The sequence below is a fragment of the Pocillopora verrucosa genome, chromosome 5 (assembly GCF_036669915.1).
Source record: "Pocillopora verrucosa isolate sample1 chromosome 5, ASM3666991v2, whole genome shotgun sequence".
Taxonomy (NCBI): domain Eukaryota; kingdom Metazoa; phylum Cnidaria; class Anthozoa; order Scleractinia; family Pocilloporidae; genus Pocillopora; species Pocillopora verrucosa.
In genome coordinates, this window is record NC_089316.1 from 13,524,587 (window position 1) to 13,551,133 (window position 26,547).

General features: G+C 37.7%; 2 protein-coding genes across 2 annotated transcripts; one reads left to right on the forward strand and one right to left on the reverse strand.

The window, feature by feature from the left end:
* Positions 1–2,817: 2,817 nt before the first annotated feature.
* On the reverse strand, positions 2,818–12,440 carry LOC131784494 (sialin-like). Its single transcript, XM_059101305.2, has 10 exons — positions 12,192–12,440; positions 11,391–11,424; positions 10,391–10,590; positions 9,699–9,786; positions 9,029–9,124; positions 7,979–8,112; positions 7,474–7,623; positions 6,482–6,614; positions 6,090–6,334; positions 2,818–3,075 (listed from the first exon to the last, which is right to left on the reverse strand). The coding sequence occupies exons 1-10, from the start codon at positions 12,438–12,440 to the stop codon at positions 2,818–2,820; spliced, it is 1,587 nt and encodes a 528-aa protein (XP_058957288.2).
* Positions 12,441–15,869: 3,429 nt separating this feature from the next.
* On the forward strand, positions 15,870–26,346 carry LOC131784448 (sialin). Its single transcript, XM_059101251.2, has 10 exons — positions 15,870–16,177; positions 16,566–16,599; positions 17,717–17,916; positions 18,783–18,870; positions 19,636–19,731; positions 20,955–21,091; positions 21,646–21,795; positions 23,545–23,677; positions 24,170–24,414; positions 25,690–26,346. The coding sequence occupies exons 1-10, from the start codon at positions 15,932–15,934 to the stop codon at positions 25,927–25,929; spliced, it is 1,569 nt and encodes a 522-aa protein (XP_058957234.2). The 5' UTR covers positions 15,870–15,931; the 3' UTR covers positions 25,930–26,346.
* Positions 26,347–26,547: the final 201 nt, after the last annotated feature.

Here is a 26,547-nt window from a genome sequence, read left to right on the forward strand (position 1 = left end):
CAGTGTTTAGGTGCTAGTTTCGCATTCGCATGACCAAAAAATAAAGAAACGCTACGGCCCAGCGCAAAAATTTTGACATAAAAATAGTCAATCGAAAAGGCGCTCAAAATAATTTGTATGATCCAGTGAAACTCCATTATCCGTAGCATTTACTAATACAACAACCGCCCAGCCCTCCCTGAGTACTAATAGCTCGTCCTCCACCCCTCCCTCAGTGACAAAAGTCCGCCTCCCACCCCTATCTGAGTACTGATAGACTGCATGCCACCCCTCCCTAAGTTCTAATGGTCTGCCTCCGCCAGATAAAATTGGTCCAAAAAAGTTTCAAAAAATGGTCCAAATGTGGTCAAAAAATAGTCCAAAAAAAGTCCAGTGGTCCAAGGGTCCAATGGTCCAGTCTTTATTTCACCCTATGCCCTTAACTAGCACTAGAAAGGGGATCTTCATCTTATGGAGAAGGCTTTGCACTTCAACAATCTCATCAACATAAGCTTTTAAGTTTTGTCTCGTAGAGAACGCTTATCTAGAGCCGTTTAGCACAAATGAGTCTCAAATGTCAATTAGAGATAGATTCCAGCAGCTGATCAGGATTAGCTAAGTACACGAACAACTTCTCTGAATTTGTAACCTAATTAGTCTGAAATTGAAACATTGCCATTTTAAAATGACTGTGGTCTGGTATTGTGTTATCAGATATCAGAAACGGTTGGTCTAATCTAATAACAATGGCTGCCGTTTAAGACGGACCAACTTCCGGGTAGGATTCATTTCTGGCTAGCAGCCATTGCAACTGAAGCAGCGGTTTTCATTTAAAAAAGTTCAGGTTCCATACCTATAATAGCGCATGCGTAAAAGTCAAAAATAGATATAAGGTGATGTCATCGAATATTCCAAAATGGCGCCTACTCCAACAGACACAATACATGTTCCCTTCTGAGCTCTCTAAGAGCATTGTACAAAAGCAACATTTAGGAAGGGAGTAAAAATGTCAGATCTGTGTAACATTTCCGTCCGACTCAGAGCAGACACTTTTGAAAGTGTAAGTGATTCAGTTCCAGTACGAACATCTTCACGAGAAGGTGCCACATATATTGAACAATAAGGTCGGTAAATCTTTTTTCAGTCTTATACAAAGTTGCTATTGGAATCTAAGTAAGATTTGGTTGTATATGGTTGTATTTTTTGTCGTATAGAAATCCCTTTTCGTACATTCGTGTAATCTCAAACATGCAGCAACGACTCTGCCCATGTGATTCATCGCTCGATTTTATGATTATGATGCCACGTTCCAAATTTTTGCGCTCTTGCAATCCGATGGAAAACATAATTGCTTCATTATCTTACCGTAAAGATGCTAGTTGTGTGCAACTGCGATGATACGAGCAGTTCAGATGTGCAACAAAACAGCACTTTGAAATGAAGCTTTTTTCTCGTGAGAGATTCCAACCTTAAAGCTTAAATGTCAGTCAAGTATCTGTTTTGCTTTATATTATTATATACGAGATAGTTTATTGAATGCCTATTACTGGAGGAGTTTACGAGTATGTGACCCACTACCTTCATGCTTTAGTCTAATTTTTTGGTCTTGAAATGAACATTTGAAAATTAAAATACAGATAACTATAAATGTGTTATGTAGAAGTAAATACGAGCGTTTTTTTCTGAAGGAGGGAGACATCCGCCAACTAAAATTTATTTATATGGATCAGAAATAATCTAATTCATAATTGCCCTAGTTGATCATTGTTCCTTTAGACCAAGCAGCGTAAGAACCCTGGATGACCAAGAAACCCATCGTAGTTTGCCTTCAACGATAAAATCTGCACATAGCTCTGATATTCCTCCAGATAATCTGGCTTTTTAAGTACAAACATGGTGAAGTTCCTTAGATTCTGAGTAACTAAGTACAATTTCAACAAATCTTATCTAAAGAGCCGGAACATTTCTTAACCTATTTGTAATTATGGTGCTCAAATGGAACCCTTGTTAAAGTTATAGGATAGTTAGTAAGATTTTCCCTTCTTCAGCAGTTCATGTTATATTCAGAATGAAACATAGAAGTGAAAAATAAAAGTTAATGAATCAGAGAACCCAAAAAAAAGTTTAGATTAAAGAACCGTTTTTTGAGTCAGTCAAATTACTCATGGATGTTCAATGAATTATAGCATCAGGGTTTGATGACTGATTTTTGTCCAGTGTGATCACTAAACAAATTAGGACTAAAGGGTGGAAATGAACATTTCTCTTTCTCTACGGCGAAACAAAAATAAATTTGAACATTTATGCAGATGATGCCCTTGCAGAATCTTCATCAACCTTTTCTGTCGTGGATCTTAAACATAAACATTGTCATTCCCCAAGTTAAGATACTTGCTAGATTCAAAAGGTCCAATTAAAAAATATTGCTCAACAGCATACAGTGTTTACAGCCAGCTACTTGGCAAAATTGACTCATCTGTCCAACCAGGATAGGAAAAGTTGACTGGTTAGACCGTCCGGCAAAAAAAGACATAGGCAACAGTTCTTCAGTTATGTTGCAATCCTCCTTTCTTTATCTCTCTTTTGTTTACTTTAGTTATCTCAATTTGGAGCAAAGAATTTATCAAGACAATTTGGTTTTATCGACTGAGTTGATGATGTATTTGGTCTTTCTCTATGACGAACGGCTAACACTTGAAACTTCAACTTTACAAACTCTTTACGGTGATAATTTATATCATCAACTTAATTGATAAAATCAACTTATCTTGCTAAACTCCCCAACCAACGCAGCACCACAGTTTCTTTAGAAACTTACTCCATATATTAAATAATTTATCATTTGTTGTCGGTGAAAATCTCGCTCTCATGGTGAGGAAAGGGTGAATACTGAAATCCTGTCTCACTCTTGGTTAGAATATTCGTAATGACTGGTTTCCTGGGTTCCCTGGGAATAGCAACCGGCACCACTAGGTCCTCAAATGGAGTGTTCCATGGTTGCGGTTTTCCACTTCCGAGAAAGATATAAGTAATCCAGCCGAGAACGAAAATTCCTGCATTGATAAAGAATACTTTCTGCCACTGAATAGTTGTTGGCTGCGAAAATAAAAGGGAACAATTAATGAAAAAAAAAAAATAAATAAAGAGTGAAAATTAATGAAAAAAAAATTAAACTAAGAGTACTCTTGCCCTGGGTAGCCCAGCTTCTTCACACCCTGCGCGGCACGGGTGCTGGTTGATCAACCACGCCATGAAAACGACTGGGGTCGAGTAAGCCCTTTGAAACAGAGATAGTGTTGGGAGTGGTAAAGGTTTTGGTATTTTAGTTCTATTTCTGATGGTAGTGGTAGTACTGGAGGTGGTGATGATGCGAATGTTAGTCTTACGTAGTGCCTTCGAATTTGATGGAGGTCGTTGTGGCGGCTGCCGTTGTCGTTGTGGATACAGTGTTGGTCGAGGCGTTTATGGTAATAGTATCAGTTGTGGCGGAGGTGGTATTGGTACTGGTTGTTATAGTGATAATGGTAACAGTAGAGGTGGTGACAGAGGAAATGGTGGTATTGGTAATGGTGGTTGTAGTGTTTATGGTAGCAGTGGTGGTGGTTATAGAAGAAATGGTGGCAAGCGAGGCAGAAATAAAAGTGCTAGATTATTGGTACAGTGGTTTTGGTAGTATAGGTGTCATAGTGATGTTGGTAGTGCCGGTGGCAGAGTGGTGTTGGTAGTGCCGGTTGTATAGTGGTGCTGGTAATACTGGTGGCATAGTGGTGTAGGTAGTATATGTGGCATAGTGGTGTAGGTAGATTATTGGTACAGCGGTGTTAGTAGCGTTGATGGTATTGTGGTATTGGTAGTATTGATGGTATATTGTTGTGGCTAGTATTGATTGTATATTAGTGTTGGTAGAATAGTGGTATTGATAGATTATTGGTAGAGTGGTTTTGATAGTATAGCTGGTATATTGGTGTTGGAAGATTATCCGCACAGTGGTTTTGGTAGTATTGGTGGTGTATTGGTGTTGGTAGTATGGGTGGTATATTGGTGTTAGTGGCGCTGAGGTTAAGTGGTGTTAGGCTGGTGATATTTTGCTGTTGGAAGTATTCTTGGTATAGCGTTGTTGGTATAGTGGTGTCGGTGGTATTGATGGTTTATTGGTGTTGGTATTATAGGTGGTATAGTGGTGTTGGTAGATTATTGGTAGAGTGGTTTTGGTAGTGTAGCTGGTATATTGGTGTTGGTAGATTATCGGCCTAGTGGTTTTGTATTGGTGGTGTATTGGTATTGGTAGTAAAGGTGGTATGTTGGTGTTGGTAGCATAGGTAGTATATCGGTGTTAGTGGTGCTGGTGGTTTAGTGGTGTTGAGCTGGTGATATTTTGCTGGTGGTAGTATTGTTGGTATAGTATGTTGGTAGTATTGGTGGTATAGTGGTGCTTTTAGTTTTGGTGGTATGGTGATGTTGATAGTATTGATGGTATATGGGTTTTGGTAACATAGCTGGTATATTGTTGTTGTAGATTATCTGCACAGTGATTTTGGTAATATTGGTGGTGTATTGGTGTTGGTAGTAAAGATGGTATATTGGTGTTGGTAGTATAGGTGGTATATTGGTGTTAATGGTGCCGGTGGTTTAGTGGTATTGGACTAGTGATATTTTGCTGTTGGTAGTATTGTTGGTATAGTGTTGTTGGTATAGTGGTCTTGGTAGTATTGATGGTATATTGGTGTTGGTATTACAGGTGGTTAAGTCGTGTTGGTAGATTTTTGGTACAGTGGTTTTGGTAGTATAGCTGGTATTTTGGTGTTTATGGTGCTGGTGGTTTAGAGGTGTTGGCTGGTGACATTTTTCTGTTGGTAGTATTGTTGGTATTGTGGTGTTGGTAGTATTGGTAGTATGGTGGTGTTGGTATTATAGGTGGTATATTGGTGTTACTGGTGTTGGGCTGGTGATATTTTGCTGTTGGTAGTATTGTTGGTATAGTGGTGTTGGTAGTATTGGTGGTATAGTGGTGTTGTTAGTGTTGGTGGTAAAGTGGTGTTGGTAATATTGATGGTATAAAGCTGTTGGTAGTATAGTTTGTACGGTGGTGTTGGTAGATTATTAGTAGAGCAGTTCTGGTAGTATTGGTGGCATACTGGTGTTGTTAGTAAAGGTGGCATATCGGTGTTAGTAGTATTTGAATTGGTTGTGGTAATGCTGTTAAGCGGCGGTGCTGGCTGGTTGTGCTGGTAGCGGTGGCAGCTGTGTTGATGGAAGTGGTCTTAGTAATGGAAGTGATGTTAGTGGCGGTAGAGGTGATGGTGTTGTTGATAGTAGAGGAAGTGGTTGATTTGGTGATGACATTGGTGTTAGTGGTAGTAATAATTATGACAGTAAAAGGTAAAGCAGTGGTTGAAGTAGTGACAGTGAAATTAATATGGGATATAATCATTTATGATGGAGATCTTTTACAAGATATCTGCAGTGTACAGCATGCTACTGAAGCAACATTTTTATGCCGCTCACTTTCTAAAGTAATGCACAACTGAATCTGAACAAATATCATATGGTATTTCTTCATTACATGAATTGCTATGGTTCCTAGGTAACCAAATGTCAGTTTGAAGTTCTTAATTCACGGATTTTCGTAATTATATTGAGAGGAATCTTTTTCAAATGGGAAATCCATAATACATTTAATCATAACCATTAAAATTTCCGCAAATGCAATTGGTGCATTAACTGTTTTATTTCTCACTAATTATTCTGTAGAGTCGTAATCGGACAATTGGTTCCAGTCGGACACTTGCAATGGACAGTTCAAGCAGCCACTCATACTAAGGCTCACAGAATTGATTACGATAACAATAGCGAAAACCACTTACCCCGCAAACCTGGGGAATTTCCAAATTTGAGGAACAATGTCTTTATTGAAGATATTTTCTGAAGTAAATGCATTTATTTTCAGAAATTGAAATGGTTATGGTAATTAGTATAACAGGACTTCGTTACGTCCAATTCTGCTTGTAATCATGCTCGTAATTAACAAATCACAAGGATGATTTCAGACCGAATTGGACTCCATTTGGTCCTACTACCATTTTGAATTGAAATCTATGAAAAGTCGATACCTGATTGTTTGTTATGATCCCAACCAAATACGGTGCAACTATCCCAGGAATTGTGGCTGCCAAGTTGGAGATTGCCATAACATGTTCTGAATATCTATTGGCTATGTCCAAGATATTGGCAAAAATAGAAATTGAGGAAAGGGCTGATATTCCCGTAGCCAGAGAACATAGGACAACAGCAAGAGTCGGTTGGTCGCAGGTTACATAACTTGTTGACACAATGAGACTTGCAGGAATGAGGAAGCCTAAATGAATGGATGAACTTAGAAGTCAAAAACATTTTAATAAAATCCTTTAATACTTATTATTAAATTTCGCGCTCGAATTTTGCACTTCTACCGTTTTGATTGCAATCAACAGACATTTCGCCGACCCCAGGGAAAGGAAATTACCAGCAGTCAAAGACACTTTTCTCGTTTGTCCTGTAGTTAATATTCCTCTGTTACGAAGCCAGTCCGCCAGTTGCCCACCTCCGACACCAACTATGGTATGCAGTAAATATGGAAGACCGGACACGAAACCAGTCTAGAGAATAAAAATTTGAAATTCATTACTTAACATATGAATTTATCACAGTACTGGGCCTCGAGATTCTCAAAGAACAGATGTTCCCTTGGCTACTTTAGAGGACAAAGTTAATGTTTCTAATTACGAAGAGGCAATTCGAGTGACATTCTAAGTTTAAGTTGCCGTTCTTCAAATCGTTAGATTCTAAACGTTTAAGTCAGAAGAGGTCTCCTCTTTTAAATACCAGAGTAACAAGAGATAATGTTGTACGTGAAGTACGTTTACGCCCAATCGCTGATTAGCTCTCAATTTCAGTAACAGAAGACATTTATTTATTATATATATTTGGTCCCTGAAAGCAAGTGTAAGGCCAATCAAATTCCTATTTCCTAACAAAACCGTCACAGAAGGTGGTCGTTCAGGTAATGACCAGGTTATGCAACAAGTCGTGCTGATGGGTCTTTTGCAAATTTTTCCTGATCTGTTCCCTAAACAACCACCTTTTGCGACGGCTTTGTTACGCAGTATGCCTCCGTACGCGACAGACCTCTTACTGAAAGATGAGGAGTTGCCAAGCGCCAATTCATAACAAATTCATTTTGACCGCACACTCGTATCTTGTCACTAATTTCACACATTTTATGGTTTGAACGGCTACTGCCCTTTGTCACATGAAGAAAATACATTTAAAGCGTCTAAAAGAGAAAGGAAAAAATATTTAAACGTACAGTCATTGGCCAGCGGGAGATATCTAGTATATTCCTGCCTACAATATTGCGCTGTTTTAACTAGTATTTCCCCTACAAGTCATTTCTCACACTCTTCAATAAAACTTAGTAACACCAAATATGGTAGGGCCTATTTAAATAACACTTACCTTAGAAATGGCTAAATTGAGGGCTTCTCTGAAGTAAGAAGGCAGTAAAGAAATACAAGTGAAATTCACCCAGTTGAAACAAAAATGTGCGGTTATTATGGCCCATACAGGTAATGATGTTAAAAGCTGCCGCCAGAGAATTTTCGGTCGCTAATAAATAGAGAAGAAATGAGAAATGTTAATGACTCGTGCTGTCTTGATATTGAGAGCTATTTTTTGGTTTGCTGAAATAATGAACAAAGTAAATCTGTAAGACCGAGCATATTCGGCCATAAGCATATCTGAAGACGAATGAGCAATTTTCTGGACGCTCTCTCGCCAACTTTACCCAAACTTCCCGCAACAGAATTTGCAACAAAAAAAGAATTGATGTTCAATACTATATCTCTTACTAACCGAGTTCGAGGTCCGCACTGTAAATTAGTTTTTCCGATCAGATTTGTGGGAAACCCGATTTTGGATTTAAAGAACGGAATAAAACACAAAGTTGTTGTCATATACATACTACCTTCTTTTCTTGTTTAGCGCCTAGACTTGACAAGATGTACTCTCTTTCTTCCGTTGATATCCAAGGGTGATGTATTGGTTTGTCATGAGCGAATATCATCCAAGTAACAAACCAAACAAGAGCTACAGAGCCTGCGATAAGATGAAAATATGCGGGTAATTTGGAATCAAGATGCATCGGAAAAGAAAGACCACCACGCAAGCTGCACGTTGTGGTCAGCACCGCACCACGAAGGAACTTTAATTTCCAACACTACGAAAATTCTCTCCTTTTCGGTGAAGTCGGTCGCGGGAGTCGAACAAAAAAACACGTGAAAAAAATTGACGTTAGCGCGCCGCGGGGAGAAGCCGTTCAGTTATCAAAAAAGGACTAAGATTTCGTGAATGCTATCTTTGAATACAAATTACAAGAACACAGTTAGCAAAAGTCGATGGCTCCTTGACCGGCCTGCCCTTCCCAATTATCTTCTTAGGAGTTTAGTTCGCGAGACTCACCTATTTGAAGCACTTAATAAATTTCAAGTTTATTGGGCGCCCCGAAATTTGTAATGTTTTTACACCCGCGTCTTGCGATGACATGAACATTGACTGGTATTAAGATAAGGAATCTCATTGGTTACGCTCAATTGAGATTATTATTTGACGGCTGAAAACTATTCCATCGTGCAAGGTCAATTTTTTTCAAAATTTTTTTTCAGATTGCGCGACGGACTTCGCCGAAAAGGAGGGACCGCTCCTAGTCAAGACTATAGTCCCAGCAAATAGTTCCCGTAACTAGTCCCGGGGACCAAGTGAGTGTAAGTCGAAGCTTGTGTTGCAAGTATCGAGTCGACTTTCTCACTGTATCGTACATTTCAGCGACCAAAGGCTTCGAGTAGCAGGTATTGTGAGTTTCCAATTATCATCGTTAATGAAATTCAAACAGGCTAAGTATTCAGTGACGTTAGTAGCGAACTCGATGTGAAATGTAGCAAAAATGAAGCAAATTCAAACGTAGCTAACTCGGAATGTAGCGAAACCAGCTGTTACCTTTTATGTAATCACGTACCGAAAATATAAAATGTTGACGGCCATCCTCCCCAGAGATCAGAGGCACACAGCAAACCAGACAAATACATACCAAGAAACCCACCAAATGGAATTCCTAATTAACATAAAGTAAACATAAAATTTAACAAATGTGTTTGAGAATTTGAAGATGCCCTCCTGTGCGAAAAAAAGGGTTATTCAGTTAAGTCGAAGCTAATAAGAGTAAAAAATAAGCTTACGAGCCACGAGTCCCAGTTCGTACCAAAGCTTATACCGGTATCCATAGCATCATTAGTGAAGCGACTGAGAGTGTCCCATTTCCTTTGAACAGGATGCTAGTCAGGACTTTTTAGGATTTGATGACTGTTTCCCGGTACCTGTATATACCATTTGGTGAAGATGTCGTTGTGAGAGTGAGATATCTTGCTTAGGTTCACAACACACTCTCAGGCTCGAACTTGAAACTTTTGGTAAAATAACCCATCGCGTCTTCCTGTCAACTACACTGAAAGTATTCTTGAAACTGACACACAACCACAGGGTCTTTTACTTGACTCCGCACTCGATAAGTCACATTTTCTTTCATTCAAAATACTTCGTGCAATTTAATTTTAAAATGGCTTTAAAATGTTTTTCCTCTCAGAAAAGCACTAGCTTGGAAGAAATTTCCTTGTTGTTATCAACAGTACCTGAGTAAGCCAAGGCGCAAAGCTTGCTTCTCTCTAGAGGGGGAGCCCAGCTACTCCACATGGCATGCATGGCTGGGAACGTCACACCCTATCATTACAAAATTGATCACGTGTATTTCACCAGACATGCGTACATACTTCACTAATTTGAATAGTTTAGTAAGAAAAGGGTAGGGCTTGGTGAATGTGAACCTCTGTCTAATGGTTTAGAAAAATCTTGAAAAACAAACTTTCATTTCTCGTAGCCTTATGTATGGAGATAAAAATAACACTTGGATATGAAATCATACAGCTACTTTAACCTTGAGTAACAATTATTTGCTACACTATTGAATTTGCGAGACGATAAACTTTTAGCGCTAAAACTTCGTATTGATTATTCCCTGAGTTATCCCAGATTACTAAATGTTGTAAAGTAAAAATAAAAACCTTCTTATTCTCCAATCCTACCGAGCTGAACCAGAGAACCGGAGTTCTCAGAGCAGAAGATAGGGAAATGACTTTACACCAAGTTTTAATAAGACGCCAGGTGAGGGAGTCGAACCTGGATCACAGCAGCAGGGGGAAAAACTCTTAAAGATAGTCTAGTATCCCGACTCTGAAAATCCTAAACCAGATTTCTGTAATAAATCATAAAATTCTTGACATAAAATAAGAGGGAAAAAAAAGCAAATATTGATGAGAAAACTGACCATGACAAGTCCTTGTAGAATTCTGACCAGAATGAGCATTTCAACACTGTGATGTGCCGCAGCAGGTGTAAGTATCGTGAACACTGATGTAATGAACATAGGGACACCAAACAAATACTTGGGACCCACTCTTTTTACCAACAAACTGCCTGGCAGTTGTGTGAAAATGTAACCATAATAAGTTGAGCTCAAGATGAGTCCTGTCAAAACAAAATGTGCTTGTTTCTAAGTCAGTATTCACTTAAGGACCAGTCGTTATTTAACGTCAAAGGGTGTAGGGGATGGGTGGAGGATTTTGGGGGGTCACATGGTTTTCGTCGCGAACAGAGCATACTTGAAAGGGGGTACTATAGAAAATTGATCGCCAATTAACTGCCAATAACACGCGGATCATAGAAATATTACCGAGCCATATGGGGGATGATTAACTTTCATTGTGACACAACAAAAATGCTCCAGCCCCCTCCCCCCCTTCCCCCCTCTTATCCAGAAAAATAAAAAAAATCATTTAGAATATATTTATATTTATTCCGGTGTTCTTGTGACTCAAAAGTATCTGAAGTGAGAGCAATACACATAAACGACTGATAAAGTAGCATGGAGTTGAAAAACATGTTTGCATGTTGAATACTCAGCCGCTTAAATTATAGACATCATAGACTAGTGAGAAACTGATGTATTTCAGCCAAGTGAAATTTGGCTCAGGGTAACGTCAAATGCCCTTAGCCTGATTAAGCTTGGAATTTTTTATTTTCTTCACACTTCATGGCGCCTCAACGTGGGGTGCGGTTTGTAAACTTATTGGTCCTTGCATCTCATTTGGTTACAGCTCTTCACCGGTTCGGAGGGGATCTTTTTTTACCGCTTTCTTCAGGTTCCAGATAGACCTAAGCAATTCACTTTCATGACCTTTTGTATCTTTTTTAATTGTACCTTAACATTTTTCTATTTGCATCATAACAAGACGTCTAAATTAATCACAGTATGAACTAACTCCTACCTTGCATTTCTTGATCCCAGTTAAACATTCCGCTCTACAAAAAAACATTCAATACCAATATTACTTGGGCGATGTGAAACGATTACAAGAACCGCCAAACGTCTCATTTCTTCATCTTTCTTTTGTGTTTTACGTGCCTTTCATGAATCATCAATCGTAAGAATCATGAATAGAAAAAAAAGGGATTTGGGCTAACCCAAGTTGTGCTGAGGAAAATAACGTCTCGAAAATTTTCCTCATACGAACCTTAATTCCATCCGGGACACCGCTATTTTGATTCTTCAAAAACGAATTAAATTAACTGTGATGTTTTCAAAATGGCTGCATCCAAATTTGAATTAATTCTTGGGAACAATGAAGACAATTTTTGAAAAATGAAGTTGGTAATAGATAAAAATTATATAGTTTTCAAAGCATATTTCTCCATTAAGAGGTCGATTATGTGAAATAGCCTGACTGGTTGCCGAGAAAATCGATATAACATGAACGAAGGCAGCCAATTATGTTTAAGAATAGAAGAGATTGGACCGGTGCACACGAGCAATAGCTCGAGTTGTTAGCAAGTTTGGTCCGGTATACTTACATATATTGTTATCTGAAAAAAAATTACTGTGCAGATGATCGGTATCCAAGCTAACGGGGCTTCCTCGGTCTCCACCTTATCTCGAATTCTTAATTGAAGTTTGTTTCATTAATTCAGCGCGACGAGATCCTGGTAAACCGAGCCAGTTCGGCCAGTTCGTGCGGTAATAACACAGCTTTTGAGTTAGAAAGTTCATTACAAGGTAATATATCACCAACCTCTTTCGAAGGCTCTTCTGATGTGTTTCTTCGACACTCGGGATTATTCGCCGTAACCGCCTTGACATTGGAATAACTTGAATTAACCATCGCCACTAAAGCCACACTCAAGCTCGCTCTCATAGCGTTCGAAACACAGAAACCGGAGAAGGATAGGATCGCCAGTACGTAACGACATGGAAAATAACATTTTAAGTTCAAACGAAATCTTGAGGTGTCTTGCTTCAGTAATGGCGGTCTGTCATCCATCGAAACCCAGAATTTTTAGCCAAGTAATAAATTATGATTTTGAGGTCGGCGTTACATAAATCCAGCATGAGTATTTCTAAAGCTTTTTTCAGATGCATGACACGAGGGTCTCAAAGGGATTTAACCAGCAGCCGTCAATGGGCCTAAAATTTAACCTTCAGCCGTCAAAAAGGACACATTTTTATCGTCAACCGTCATAAAAGCAGCTTAATATTTTCGCCTAAACTGACAATTTTGTTAAATCACATTCTGATAGCTAGTATCTAAAAGGGCTAACTTTCTTCAGTTCATAACTTATTTCTTCTGGCCAGTGACCAAGCCACGCCACGCAGTGTTATTCCCGCCTCTCGACCAAGTCACTGCAGACAAGCTTACATCATGTCATGTCATGTCATGTCGAGCCTGTTGAGAGCCGTCGAGAGCTCTATTGTTAAGCAGAAGATAAAGCGTTAGAGCGATTCAAAGCAAGAATTTCTGTAGGATCAATGTCATCAACGACTAGTCCAACAAACTTGAACTCAGCTCATATGAGCTCTACCAGCTTAGAAAATTAGTGAACCTCCACGCCTTTTCAGCGTCCTACAATGTGCTGTGGAATTGGTTGCATCTCCAAGGAGTCCCTTATATTAGACGAATCACAAAGTGGGCGGCTAGTGCTCTACTAATCCTAGCTCTTAACACCCACTGCCCCAGTCTGTTATTCATTTCCATTCTGTCCATTTGAGGAACTTCTGTCTTGTGAGACAATTTCCAAAGAAAGGGAAGTTTTTACGAGAGAGTGGATAGAGAGCTACAGACCACTAGACAGAGGACTGTCAGAGCAGAGATCACTGACTAAGGCCAGAAAGCAGATCCAACCATAACCTTTGTTAACGATACAAGTATACCACGTCACAATTCTATACTAGCGTTGGACTTGAACCAACACAGGTTGATGAGTAGGAAAACGACTCAGAAATTGAATTCACGTAAAATGAAGATGAAGAGTTAATTAGGGGACTTTCCTATTCTTAGACTTTCCGCTGCAAAATCTGGACGGCAAATTAAAGACTCAGCAAAATTTGATCTTTGAATCCACCCCACTGCTAATCGACACGATTAAACTAGAGAGTACTCTTATATTGTAGTAAAGCATAGAATTGTACCATCATCAATTGCAAGTTAGGACATTTTGCATTGTACGTCAACTTCATCTACTCGCCATAACGAATCAGATCAGATGGAATCAACAATGAAGTAGTGTTTGGACTCGCTAGGAATTAAATGGAGCGGAGTCGAATTTGCAGTTTGGCCATGCTATCAGGTTGGGTGACAACAGCTCAGAGAAGGCACTGATGTTAAATGAAATGTCAACAGCAGTTTATAAACTCTTGGTTGCAATTGATCGCCAAATGGAACAGCTTCAGAAAACCGCCTTGATAAATCCTGAAAGCCCTAAAATTTAACCAGCAGTAGTCAAAATCCGAAAAAATCAATCGTCAGCTGTTAAACTTGCCCTCCCCCCCATTGAGACCCTCCTGAACAACAACCTCTAGTCACAGTTGCAGGTGGGATCAACGAGGGGAGGGTCCACAGGGGGAAAAACAGGGAGGTCAATAGGATCAACAGAGAAGTCAACAGGGGGTCAACAGGGGTATGTAAATTCGGCTACCTTCATTACAATCGTTGGAACTGTTAGATCTGCCGATCCAGCCTCATTTTCGTTCAAATCTTTGTTGCATTAAAAGACTCTTAAAACTTTCCGTGATATAAATTAACTGCAAAATGAGAGTCTACATGTATGTTTATTTCCTATTTAAATTCACGAATCATGCACAAGAGTAGATGTGCAGCTCGAACTAGGAGCCCGAGTATTTAATGCTGTTCGACAAAGCTACACAGAATAGTAAACAACTAGTCATCACCTCTCGGGCTAAAACGTTTTTGTGCCGCCGCCTGATACGAAAACCCACAAAACCCAATGGGAAAAATGGGAACGTATTCTCCATCCAAATGCAGGCGCGCCAATCTCTGAGGGTTAGAGGTAAAACAGCTTAATTTCGTGCAAGCTAAAATTTAAGGTAAAACTAGAAAAGCTCGAAAGCTAAGATGAATACATCACAAATGTCAAACCTTAAATACGCTCTACAACAAAAGACTCAATTAACGCCATAGCGGCCCACGTGCTAACATACCAATTGGAAAATAATTACATTCTTTGTCACTGCCACTTACAGTTTAGTTCCGCCCACTGTAAATACATATCTGTTTTGCCTTTCTTCTACGACATTCGATTTTACCCTTTTTATAATCTTTTTCGGTTTTTTGAGAGTGATGTTTAGGATACTAGACCTATTAAAAACTGTCCTGCCAAGCTAGCAAGCCTAGGGCTCTAAGTCATAAGGCTGAAAACTTACTGAAATTAATTCTAAACACCAACATACCGAGCGAGCCCGAGTGAGCCCGAGTGAGCCCGACCAAATAGCGATGCGATCCACATTCCCAACTTTTAAACAGACAGAATGCGGAATTCTTGCTGAAATTTTTTTGCCAAAACTGTTTTTTTTTCTTTTTTGCAAAAATCCCCAATCCGTGAGTATTTTGTTTCCAAATCCTCCCGCATACATAAGCCGACTTTGTTACTTTCAGTTGAAAAGAGATTGACAAAAACTGATCACAGTTTACGTATTTTAATTCTTATCAAAAAAAAAATGAACTGCGGGGCACTTAAACCTTGACATCCTTGCAGGCTTTAGATCATAGGATGGCGGAAAAACCAAGCGAACGAAAAAACACCACAACTATCAAACGCAAAGCATGCGTAAATATGTCGAGCTCGATTTTTCCGCGCAAAGTTTTGAAGGAAAACATAACAAACAACCAGGATAATGCACAAATTGCGAAAAGAAAATGAATCACCAGTAAGAATATATAAAAACTAACAAATATTAAGAAAAGGAAGGAACACTAAAATTTGAGGTATTGTTGACTTATTGTTTTAAATTTTAAGCCAAATCAAAAGTCATTCTCTTTGACTTCACCTTTAATTACCGACCCGTGTGGGTTTCTTAGGAAATTCGTTAACTTGGTTCCGAAAGCCTAAAAGTTAGATGTCCATTCCATTCCTTTCTGTCTATGGTTCTATGGGTGTCTTACCTTTCGCGCATGCGCATTCGTTTGACTCCTAGTTCAGCGGAAAATGATTGATCTTGTCGGCCAAGCGTCGTTCTTCTGCAATTTCACTCATCGCCATAAAGAAGCTAGAAATAAACTGGATTAATTCATTGACAGATTTGGCATATTTACAGTTTATCCACGGGGAGAGTTGGAGGAACATAGACAGACAGTTGCCCAACAGGGGGTTGTCTAGAGCGCGTCGTCAGAAATATTTCCCATAATCCTACTAGTGACAACTAGTTTCCAGGATAGGCCGCGGATTTCGAAAAAAAAAGTTATCATTTAGTTATTCCCGTGATTAACACGAGGTACTTTGATGAGAACACAGCCTACCAATGGATGAAAGCTTACTCACCCGTGATCAAACCTCCAGCAAATCTCGCCGAAATTCAGGATGTTATTTGCCCTGTCGATACGTGCTAGCAATGTTGGCTTGCGCAGGTTTTTCTGTGGTTTACCTGTTACGAGTGAACTTGAGTGTGGCTTTGGTTGCAATGGTTAATTCGACTTACGCTAATTCGAAGGCTTCCGCGAATAATCCTGAATGCCAAAGAAACACATCAAAAACATCTACAGAAAAGGTAGGTCTACGTACCCTATGCAACCGTTAAAGGACTTAATTGATTTGGCCCAACCCGTGTGTGATTGTGTGGGATTTTTTGTGTGAAAAATACATATGTATGTGAAGGTATCAACGATAAAAATAATTTAATGATGTCTTTAAATCTCGGCAATGTTCAACTTCCGCGTAATTATAGTTTGGTCTTGTCACGCAACGCGCGTCAGCAACATCTCGTTGCGTGACAAGACCTGGCAATGGTTGCTTTATTCCCATGTATGACAACAAAATTAAACTTCACAGGTTATCTTTTTATAATCAAACGAAGATTTCTCTCAGCGGTGAAGGTTTCTTTTAAAATAGTATTTACTGTTCTGATGGCAAATGAACTGCATGCTGTTATATTGCAGGAGGGAGAGTTTGAGTGGGATCAGGAGACACAAGGTGGGATTATGACTTGATCAGTAAATTAACCCTTAAACTCCCAGATGTGATTAACACGAAACTTCTCCCTATAACATCCTCACATTATCCAGCAAACAGGTAATGAGAATATTCAAACTTATCAGATAGAAGTTGTTATCTTGATCTAACACTAAATTCTCATGACTAATTACAAGGAAATGTGTAGCAGCTAGAGGGGAGAATTATCAATCAGATCTTGGGAGTTAAAGGGTTGATAAATCAGATCTTCCCTATTAAAAGTTAATGCTTTAATTCCTTAGAATATTTAACATGGAACTTCCCCTGATAATATCCATATCTTATTTAGCAAACATGTTAAGAGAATATTCAAACTTATCAGGCAGAAGTTATTATCTTGATCTAATGTCAAATTCTTTTAACTAATTTACAAGGAAATTCAAACTTATCAGGTAGAAGCTGCTATCTTGATCTAGCACCAAGTTCTCAAAACTAATTTATATCGAAATGTGTAGCAGCTACAGGGAGAATTAACAATCTGATCTTGGGAGTTAAAGGGTTAAATGTTGTTGAATTGGATTGTGAGATGTTCAATAACACTCTACATCCATGTTGTTTTGGATACTCCATATTTATAAGGTAAACTAAATTATTTGCAAATTTTGATTGGTTTTTATTGGTGATCTATTTAAGGACAGTAGTATACAGTATATGAGGTCACCTCTGACCACATTTTGCTTTTTCATTTTATTAAACAAATAAACATCTTGTTGTGGTGGTTCTGTACTGTAATAGATCATGGAAGACTCCAAAATGTGATAAGAACAGATTCTGTTCAATGACACACTCAGCTGCACCTTATATGCCACAACGTCATCTGTGATCTGTTACTGAACAGCCATACAGCAAAATGGAATCTTTGTTAAATATGTACATAACATGGTACATGTTACATATATCTTGTGTGTTTTTTAATTTCACTCTGTGTGCACTTAAAGTAATACCTTAATTCCTTTTGGCACTAGGTAAACAGAGATTTTTCTTTTTAGGTGATTCATGTATATGTAGGTCATTTGTTATTGGCAATGCTCAAGCAAATAAGCCAGGTAAATACAACTCATTTGATTTCTGTTGGCAGGACTCATCTTGGGGTCATTTTTCTATGGTTATATTATTACTCAAGTGCCTGGTGGCTGGTTAGCTGCACGAGTTGGGGCCAAGTACTTATTTGGTTTTGGAGTACTTTGTACATCAATATTGACATTGTTTACCCCTGCTGCTGCAAATCACAGTGTTGGGATGTTTATTCTAGTCAGAATATTGGAGGGGTTTGGAGAGGTCAGTTTTTTGGATTTAGTAAAATGTAACCACTCTAAGGTGTTAATTTCACCAAAATCAGATTCACTGACATGAACATTTTTTATCAGCTGCTTTAGAAGGTAAGGTGTAGTGACAATTGAAGGGTTAACACATTTATTATGTGTAATTATTTGCTTCTACTTTGAGTTATTTGCTATACTTAGATGTGGAACTGCTTACATTAAGCTATCAGGTCACAAAGAAACTGATTCACTCTGCTTTTAAAGGAAGAACAAAATAGACTAACAATTGAATTGGAACTTTTGGATAAGGAAATGTTTAATGCACCCTGGAAAAAAAGAGCATAAAGACAATTTAATAGTTGCTTATTTAGTTCTTTCTATGAATAACAAATTTTATGAAATACGTGAGAAAAATAAAGGACAAAAGGCTGCACTTTACACCAGTTTACTTAGGTAATAACCAATGGAGGACGTTGGGAGAATGCTAAAAAAATTTGTAAACCTTGTGATTTACAAACTTTTCTCATGTTCCCCCAACATCCCTATGGGTTATTACACCACTTATAATATACCTGAAATTACTCAGTTCTGATTGGTTAAGATAAATGCAGTTTTCAGGTAATTCAATGTAACAAGAAGTAACAAACCAGACATTCTGATTGGTTAATAATCAAAGAAGCTCATCAGGTGATAGATTAGAAGTGATTACAGTTCATCAACAATTCAAATTGATGAATTTTCAGTTTGGGGAAAAGATGCATTATTGTATAGTAAACTAAAATAAGAGTTCAGACTGGTTTCTAGATGATCATTACAATGAAGATTATAATTATAATTAAATATTAATAATAATTTATTGGCCAACTGTATTGATCACTACAGGGTGTGACGTTCCCAGCCATGCATGCCATGTGGAGTAACTGGGCTCCACCATTAGAGAGAAGCAAGCTTTGCACCTTGTGTTATTCAGGTAATAATTTATTAGACAAGTATTACCCTGAAAGTTAAAGTTTTATATCCTAGGGTATTGATAATGAAAAGTCTGTCTTGAACATGTAAAATTAAATTGATAGGTTAATATAACCTTTCTCTACAAATACACTGCTGTACTAGTAATAAGATAACAGTATGTGGATCCATGGTTAATTGATACAACTAATAAAATTCTGTTATACTCTTATTCGGTACAGCATACGTTGTTCCCCAAGACCAGCCCTCCTTCAACAATTGTAGACATTTCTTATTGTCTTATCCATGCCCTTGTTACAATGAAGCAGTCCTGTAGACAGAAAGAATAATGATTACTGTAATTATAAAAGTGTACCACCCATAGGTGTTTTAAGCATATGGCCAGAGCAGTATTAGGGTAAAGTAAACAAATGTTCCATTCAAAATTTTTTTTTTTACTATTGCTTTGATGTTGTGAGGGATCAAAATGCGAATGTCCCAGGCTGTATATGAAGTTTTAATTGAATGTGTTTCAAATTTATATATATATGTCTTAATGTTTTATCCTCATCAGCCCTGTGTCTAAGTGGCTTCTTCTTGTTTCCCTGGGGGTAAATTATAATAGAAAATGCATTATACAACTTTCTAAGAGATTATACATGTATTTACTGGAAAGCACATACACCTTTTACATTTAATCTCTAGTGGAGTGAGCTTCTGTTCAAACTTTTTTTTGTATTTCAAGCACTTCATATATATTTACTTTCCTGTTTTTCCACAACAACAGGCCTTAGTATTGGGACAGTAATTGGCTTGCCATTGGCTGGTGTGCTGTGCTCGTCTGATCTTTGGGGAGGATGGCCATCTGTATTTTATATTTTTGGTATGTACATTTACAGCCCTGTGTGCATTTGAAACTGATTAATAATGGTAATAAGACCAAGTGGAGTCCACTTTGGTCTTTCATCATAGGAGTGATAAACAAAATTGGACAACCACAAAGCAGGGGTCAGATTTGTTTATCACAGGTATGATTACAGACAGGGTTGGATGACACAAAGTCCTGTTATCAATTAATCATAAATATGACAAAATTTGAGAAAGAAAATAGACATATTTGATAGGTTTTCAGGAAAAAAAAAGCAACATTTTAAGTAACTCGGCAAAATATGGGACAACAGCAAGCAAACATGACGCATTCTGTCCACTGACACAGACATGACATGTTAACTGTCCCTTTAACTGTCGTATTACATGGTCTAATTACAAGCATTACACATACATGTATAAGTGCTCAAATCAGGCTGGTGATATGTTATAGTTTTGATTAATACACTAAATAAAAGTTAAAACTGTTGATTTCTGAATCTAGCTCATCAGTTTTGAGCACAAGTTTGTCTGTGGTCATTGTATGTAATGTTAAAGACTTAATGGCTACTCTTGGATGGGGAAACAAAATTGAATGTTTCCAGTGGAACCAGTTGTGATTTGTTGATATATAGCACAACAAAGACATTTGAAGAAAAAAGAATTATATGTAAGTGCAGGAGAACTCACACTGACAACAGTGTACTGTTACCCTCTGATGTAGTAGACTTTGTCATTTGCTTGCTCAGAGACTTGGGATGGGAAACAGTACTCTTATTGGATATCATAGGACCCCCAAAATAACCAATGAGAACCAGCACTGTTCGGTAAAAAATTCCAGCTTTATATAGCTGTAAAAAAATTGATTTTTGTTTATGATTAATTCCTATCATAGGATGGAAATACAATAGTAGTAATTTTGATTAAATAGCATGGATCAATTGCAAACAATTTAAATTAGGAACATGGAGAAGTAGGCACTGCAACGTCCAAGTTGGGGATCTCATGGTGTGGAAATTTGAATCAGCTTCAACCTTTTCTCCCCTAAATTGACCGGCAAAGTCCTGCTCATTAAGAATAAAGGGAATGGTCACCATCTGAAAATCTAAGCTCTTGATTGTTAAACAAATTCTCCATGTCAGCACCTCAGGAAATGCATAGAGAACAATAAGGAGAATATGCTTACTATGCTTACAGTATTTGTAAAAGGTTAAACAATTTCCTTTTTGTTGTTTATAGGAATGTTAGGTATTCTTTGGTTCATTATTTGGATGATCTTTGTTCATGACAAACCAGCAAATCACCCAAGAATATCTGAGATGGAGAGAGATTACATCATATCAAGTATAAGTTCTGGACAGGACAACAAGAAAAGAGTATGGCAAATAAATGTTGTTTCACTTTATTATCAAAGTGTATGCTTTGTATTCCAGACTTCAGACTTTAAATAGTTTGTTTTTGTATGTGTACCCATAGCAGAAATGTATGTGAGTCTGAATTTTTCCATGGGACATATGGTGGCTTAGTATTAGTAGTTAGTGAGCTGGACTCCAAGTTGAGAGGTCTGGGTCAGAGACCTGGCCTGGTCAATGTGTTGTGTTCTTTGGCAAAAGTTTTTTCTCTCAGAGTAACTCTCACCATCCAGGAAAATAAATGGGTTCTGGCAAATTTTCAGGAAAGCATAATGAAATGCAGGGGGCTAACCTTGTGATGGATTGGCATCCCATCCAGGGGGGGAACAGTAATACTCCTAGTCACCTCAAGAAATCAAGAAAAGCTGTGGGGTCATTTGGTTTGAGTACAGAATTTAAATTTTTTCTTTACCTGAATTTGAGACATTACATTTCAGAAGATACAATTTAGCTGACCACCTATTGTGGCACTGTGTCCCTCACTGATTTTTAAATTATGTCTATTCTTTTCTTTACAGAATTATGGCACCCCTTGGCGTCATATATGGACATCACCAGCTGTTTGGGCCATCATTGTGGCACACTTTTGTAACAATTGGGGTTTTTATACTTTTCTTACCTGCTTGCCCTCTTACTTTAAAGAAGTTCTTAATTTTTCAATTTCTGAGGTAAGTCTTTCATACCTGATCACATTTTTTATGTCAAAGCTTAAATATCAATTAAAATTAAACAAAATGGAAGTTTTGCATTAGTCATAATTAAATGGACAAATGTTGTCATTCAGAGAGAATTCCATTTTACTTTATATGTACTTGAATATGCAGCTGTAATTCACAGTGAATACTGCAGGTAAATCAGATTTACTTGTGTAAAGAAATAATTTTATTGCAGAAGGAAATAATTATCCATTTCACCCTGATGTAAATACCATCACTTTTGTTATTTGCTTCAACTTACAAAATATTTACAGAAAATGTTTGGCTGATTGGCATGAACATGCACATGTTAAAACTTCACAGCCAAGTTCATTTTTCTGATAATGTCAGGCCACATTGAATCTCCAAGTCTGTATATGAGTGATGATTGGTCAAATTAGTGGGCAGTATTTCACTGTGTGGTCTGATGGTATCCAGTCAACTTGCCGACGGTTCAACTCGCCGATGGTTCAACTCGCCAACGCCAACTCCCCAGCATATAAAATCGAGTAGAGACGTCGGCGAGTTGGTCCTCAATCCAATACATCTTATTAGAAGTTAAACATACAGAAAAGTAAACGATATTGAGTAAAAAAACACTGGTGAACATTGGTGAACATCAAACAGAAGCTTAAACATTGGTGAACATTGGTGAACATCACCAATGACTATTAGCAGCTTAAGACGCGAACAAGTTATAACTCGTTCGCATCTGATGCTTTTATAGTCATTGCCGATGTTTATCTTGTTTTATTTGCCTTGAGATCTTGACTAGAAAGCCAAGTTTTCTTTAAAAAATCTGAACAATTGACATGATGACTCTTTACGGTGTTGTTATCACACATAACTTGTTCGCGTCTGAAGCTGTTATAGTCATTGGTGATGTTTACCTTCTTTGTTCGCCATGAGGTTCTTATAAACTTTGTTGGAAGAAAATTTTTTTCTTTTACTAAAGATCTTTTACTTTTCTATATGTTTAACTTCTAATAAGTTGTACTGGATTGAAGACCAACTCGCCAACGTTTCTACTCGATTTTATACGTCGGCGAGTTGGCATTAGCGAGTTGAACTGTTGGCAAGTTGACCGTAATTCGGCCTGATGACTTCACAATTCTGTGTGAATTGAAATCTCACCCTTCTATCAGTTCAACCCAGAACTTTATTAAATATCTCACTGACCTTGTCTTTTCAATCATTACTGAAAGTTATGGAACCTTGTTGCTGAATATGGTCCATAACTTACAGCACAGACCTCAAACTGGGTTTAATGGAAGTTTCTTATTTTACAGTACTAGAGTTGTGTATTGTTTTACCCTCTTCGTTTACATCATCATGGCTTAGAAGTACCAAATATTGACATTCCTATGCTAGCAGTATGCAGGAAGTTTGTCACTAGTGACCTTGTTAAACAGCCTAGCCTGCCACAAGTCTCCTGTAGCTCAGTGGTAGAGCATCTGAAGTACTAATCAGAACTTCATAATTCAAGTCATATTGGTAGCACTCAGGTGTCTTATTTCCATGCATGTCTCTGTCAGAGGATACCATTATCTGTCACTCACTTTACCTTACTAGTACAGACGCACCTTATGCAATAATATTTAATTATCAAGGGTTCTTTTCACCAGTTATTACTTCTTTGTTTTTGAAAGGACTAAAAATTCTTCTTTCGATTATTTTTTCATGCATCAATGATTTAACAACTTCTTGTTATTTCTGTTGCAGAATGGTTTTGTTTCTGCCATTCCCTTTTTATTAGCTTTTTTTGTTTCGGTTGGTGGGGGACAAGTGGCAGATTGGTTGCGTTATAACAAAATATTAACAACTGGAGAGGTTCGCAAAGTATTTGGTACTGGAGGTGTGTACTTGTAATCCTGTGTGATGCATCCTTCATTAAAACTTTATTATTGTGAAGTTATGATAAAATTTGTTCCATTTTTCCATTGGCATTTAGGGTCATTTACTACATTAGTAATGCTTTAGCTGAAATTGTCTATGTTGTGGAACCAAGGGAACACACTCTGTTAAAGACAAAGGTTGAAATCCATAAAAAACCATTTGGAATTGTTATGCACAGCATCTTCCTCTTCCCTCTTCCATACAACTGCATGTACATGAACTCAAAGTTTTACTTTCTTTTCGAAAAATTACAAGCTTATGTACATGTACAGTACCTTGGATCTTTGTTTGTGATCAGTGTGGACAGTATTTTGCCTTGTGTTTGTACAGAATGATTTTTCCATATAATGGTTTTTGTATTCAATACACAAAATAGGTAAAACCACAAGTACTGATAAGAGCTCCATGATATGAATGACCCTTTTAATTATAACTATGTATTATTTTCAAGGTTTTCTCATTCCTACATGTCTTATGGTGTCAACAAGTTATGTTGGTTGTGATGACACAACTCTAGCTGTTGTTTTGTTCTCACTTGCTCTTGGAATGTCAGCACTTAATACATCTAGCTATAATGTCAATCACCTGGATATTGCCCCAAGATATGCTGGGGTCCTCATGGGAATTACCAACTCAGCAGCAACAATTCCTGGGATGGTTGGTCCCTACGTGGTTGGTTATTTAACCAACAATGAGGTATCATACTTTGATTTGAATTTTTTATTCATTTTTCCCAAATGAATGCATATTTGTATTCATTAACCCTTTAAACTCTAAGAGTGACATTTTATTCCTATTTGTAATATCATTTCACTTGTTTCTTACAACTGTATCAAGTAATACTGCTGAATCACTTGATAAGATCATGAGAATAAAGGAAATGATCACCAATCTAAGCAGCTTTGATTGTTAAAAGAATTCTCCTCATCAGTACCAGAGGAAATGTACGGAGAACAGTATGGAGAATATAGATACTGATATTAGGGTCTAAAGGGTTACCACCCGCTTTTGGAAGGGTGGATGGAGTAATGTTCTTAGTAAGTTATGATGTAACATCAACTTCCCTGTGTAGCACAAATGAATACTAGACAATTGATAAGAGAATCTAGCAGTCTATCACATTTTTGTTAGGGCTTTTTTTTTTTAATGCATATCTTTATTTTTCAAGTGTGGTAATCCATAGTGTTTGCATGGAGGAGCTATCCTCTCCCTGTGAAAAAGGTTTCAGTAGGCCCATGTATCTCCCATACCCTGCAGCTTTACGTAGGACTCCAGTCCTTTAATTGACACCCTCTAAGTCATATTAAGTCTTGGTTGGTTCCATTTGTAGTTTACTCCCATTTCTCAACAATTATGTAGATATTTCCTGCTCTACATGTATTTTAGCCTTACCTGCAACTGTACATGATTGTGTGATGAAAACAATTCTGATTTTCTCATCATTGAAGCCAATGGTGTAGATGCAAGCCATGATTTGGAGGAAAATTTCAAGTTTGCTTTCCAGGAGTTCATTTTTTTAAATTTTAATTTATTGCCAATATCTCTTTCCTTTGTACCTCCCAATTCCCTTGCTCTCTGTGATCCTCTCATTCTTTCTTCCACCATTTCCTTTCTTCATGCAGCTCAAATTTCTCTAGTTCTAGAGAAAAGAGCCGAGGCCCTCCCCCAAAAGAGCACCCACCCCCTAGGATAATATCAAACAAGCACTTCCTTGAATAAGTGCATCCCCCCTCAGGGTACTACAAAAAGCCTGTTTCTGTTGCCACTTAAATTGTAACTTTTTAAGCTTCAACTACAATGAAATCAGTACAGGTTAACAATTCTTAAGAAGTGCCCTCCTTTCAAGAAACGGCCCTCCTTTTAGCCAGAATTTAAAATGAGCACCTTAGTGCTTATTCTAGGAATGCGGTATTCCAACTTTTGATTATGTTATGTTGTTTTTGACTATAAAATTTATTTTTATCATTTCAGCCAACAAGGGCACAGTGGCAGAAAGTATTCTATATATCTGCTGGTATTTATGTTGTTGGCTGGATCGTTTATATGCTTTTGGGAAGTGGCAAGCAGCAACCATGGAACACTCCATTTGAGGATCTTTTGGTGCCCATTGATATTCCCAGGGAGCCAAGAAAACCTGTTTTGACTGATCTCCTTTCAGTGAACAATCCAGAATATCAGTTTGCTGGTGCATCTCATTCTGGAGTGGAATAGCGATTTTCTTCAGGCCTGTTCTTCACACGCTTATTAGAGGAGAATGGCTATGAACACCATCTGTGTTTTATTTGAGTTTAGGTTGGGTGCTGAGTGACTGTGTACATTCTTTCCTTTGCCTTTGGGAGAAAAAGGGCAGTAACAAAAACAGATTTTTAAGGAGCATAATGACATTACCTCGGTAAACAAATGCCAGATTTTAATATTAATGGAGCTACTTTTTTTTTTAACTTTCTAGTCATCATTATAAAAAAATTTTTGGATTTTAAATAATTTTAGTGTGGAGAAAAATAATGGTTTTATAATGACAGAAAATAAGATTTTATGGATATCCCAAACCCAGATCTTTTGATGGAGTTCATTTTCCTTGACTGTAAATTTCAGAGCATGATGATGATTCTTAAAATTTTAATTTTTTGTGGTTTTAAGAGCAATTCATTGTGAACGATGCAGGATTTGCATTTCACGAAAGTAACCTTGAGCTGTATTTCCTTTCTGAGCAAAGAAAAGGGGGAAGGTATGTGTCACTGCTTCAATTGATTAACAGATAGGGTCTGAATTGATCACGTAATTATACTGTCATGAAGATAAGGCTTTAAAAGGCCAAAAGATTACTCA

What these genes read in the sequence shown, in the direction of transcription:
- LOC131784494 (XM_059101305.2), bottom strand. Translation starts at nt 12,440, where the DNA reads ATGGATGACAGACCGCCATTACTGAAGCAAGACACCTCAAGATTTCGT. An exon ending in CTGGGATCAAGAAATGCAAG is followed by an intron (nt 10,591 to 11,390) that starts GTAGGAGTTAGT and finishes TTGTTTTGACAG; the next exon opens with GACTCATCTTGAGCTCAACT. An exon ending in GGATCATAACAAACAATCAG is followed by an intron (nt 3,076 to 6,089) that starts GTATCGACTTTT and finishes TTATTTTCGCAG; the next exon opens with CCAACAACTATTCAGTGGCA.
- LOC131784448 (XM_059101251.2), top strand. Translation starts at nt 15,932, where the DNA reads ATGGATGAAAGCTTACTCACCCGTGATCAAACCTCCAGCAAATCTCGC. An exon ending in CAAAAACATCTACAGAAAAG is followed by an intron (nt 16,178 to 16,565) that starts GTAGGTCTACGT and finishes GTTATATTGCAG; the next exon opens with GAGGGAGAGTTTGAGTGGGA. An exon ending in TATTGGAGGGGTTTGGAGAG is followed by an intron (nt 17,917 to 18,782) that starts GTCAGTTTTTTG and finishes TGATCACTACAG; the next exon opens with GGTGTGACGTTCCCAGCCAT.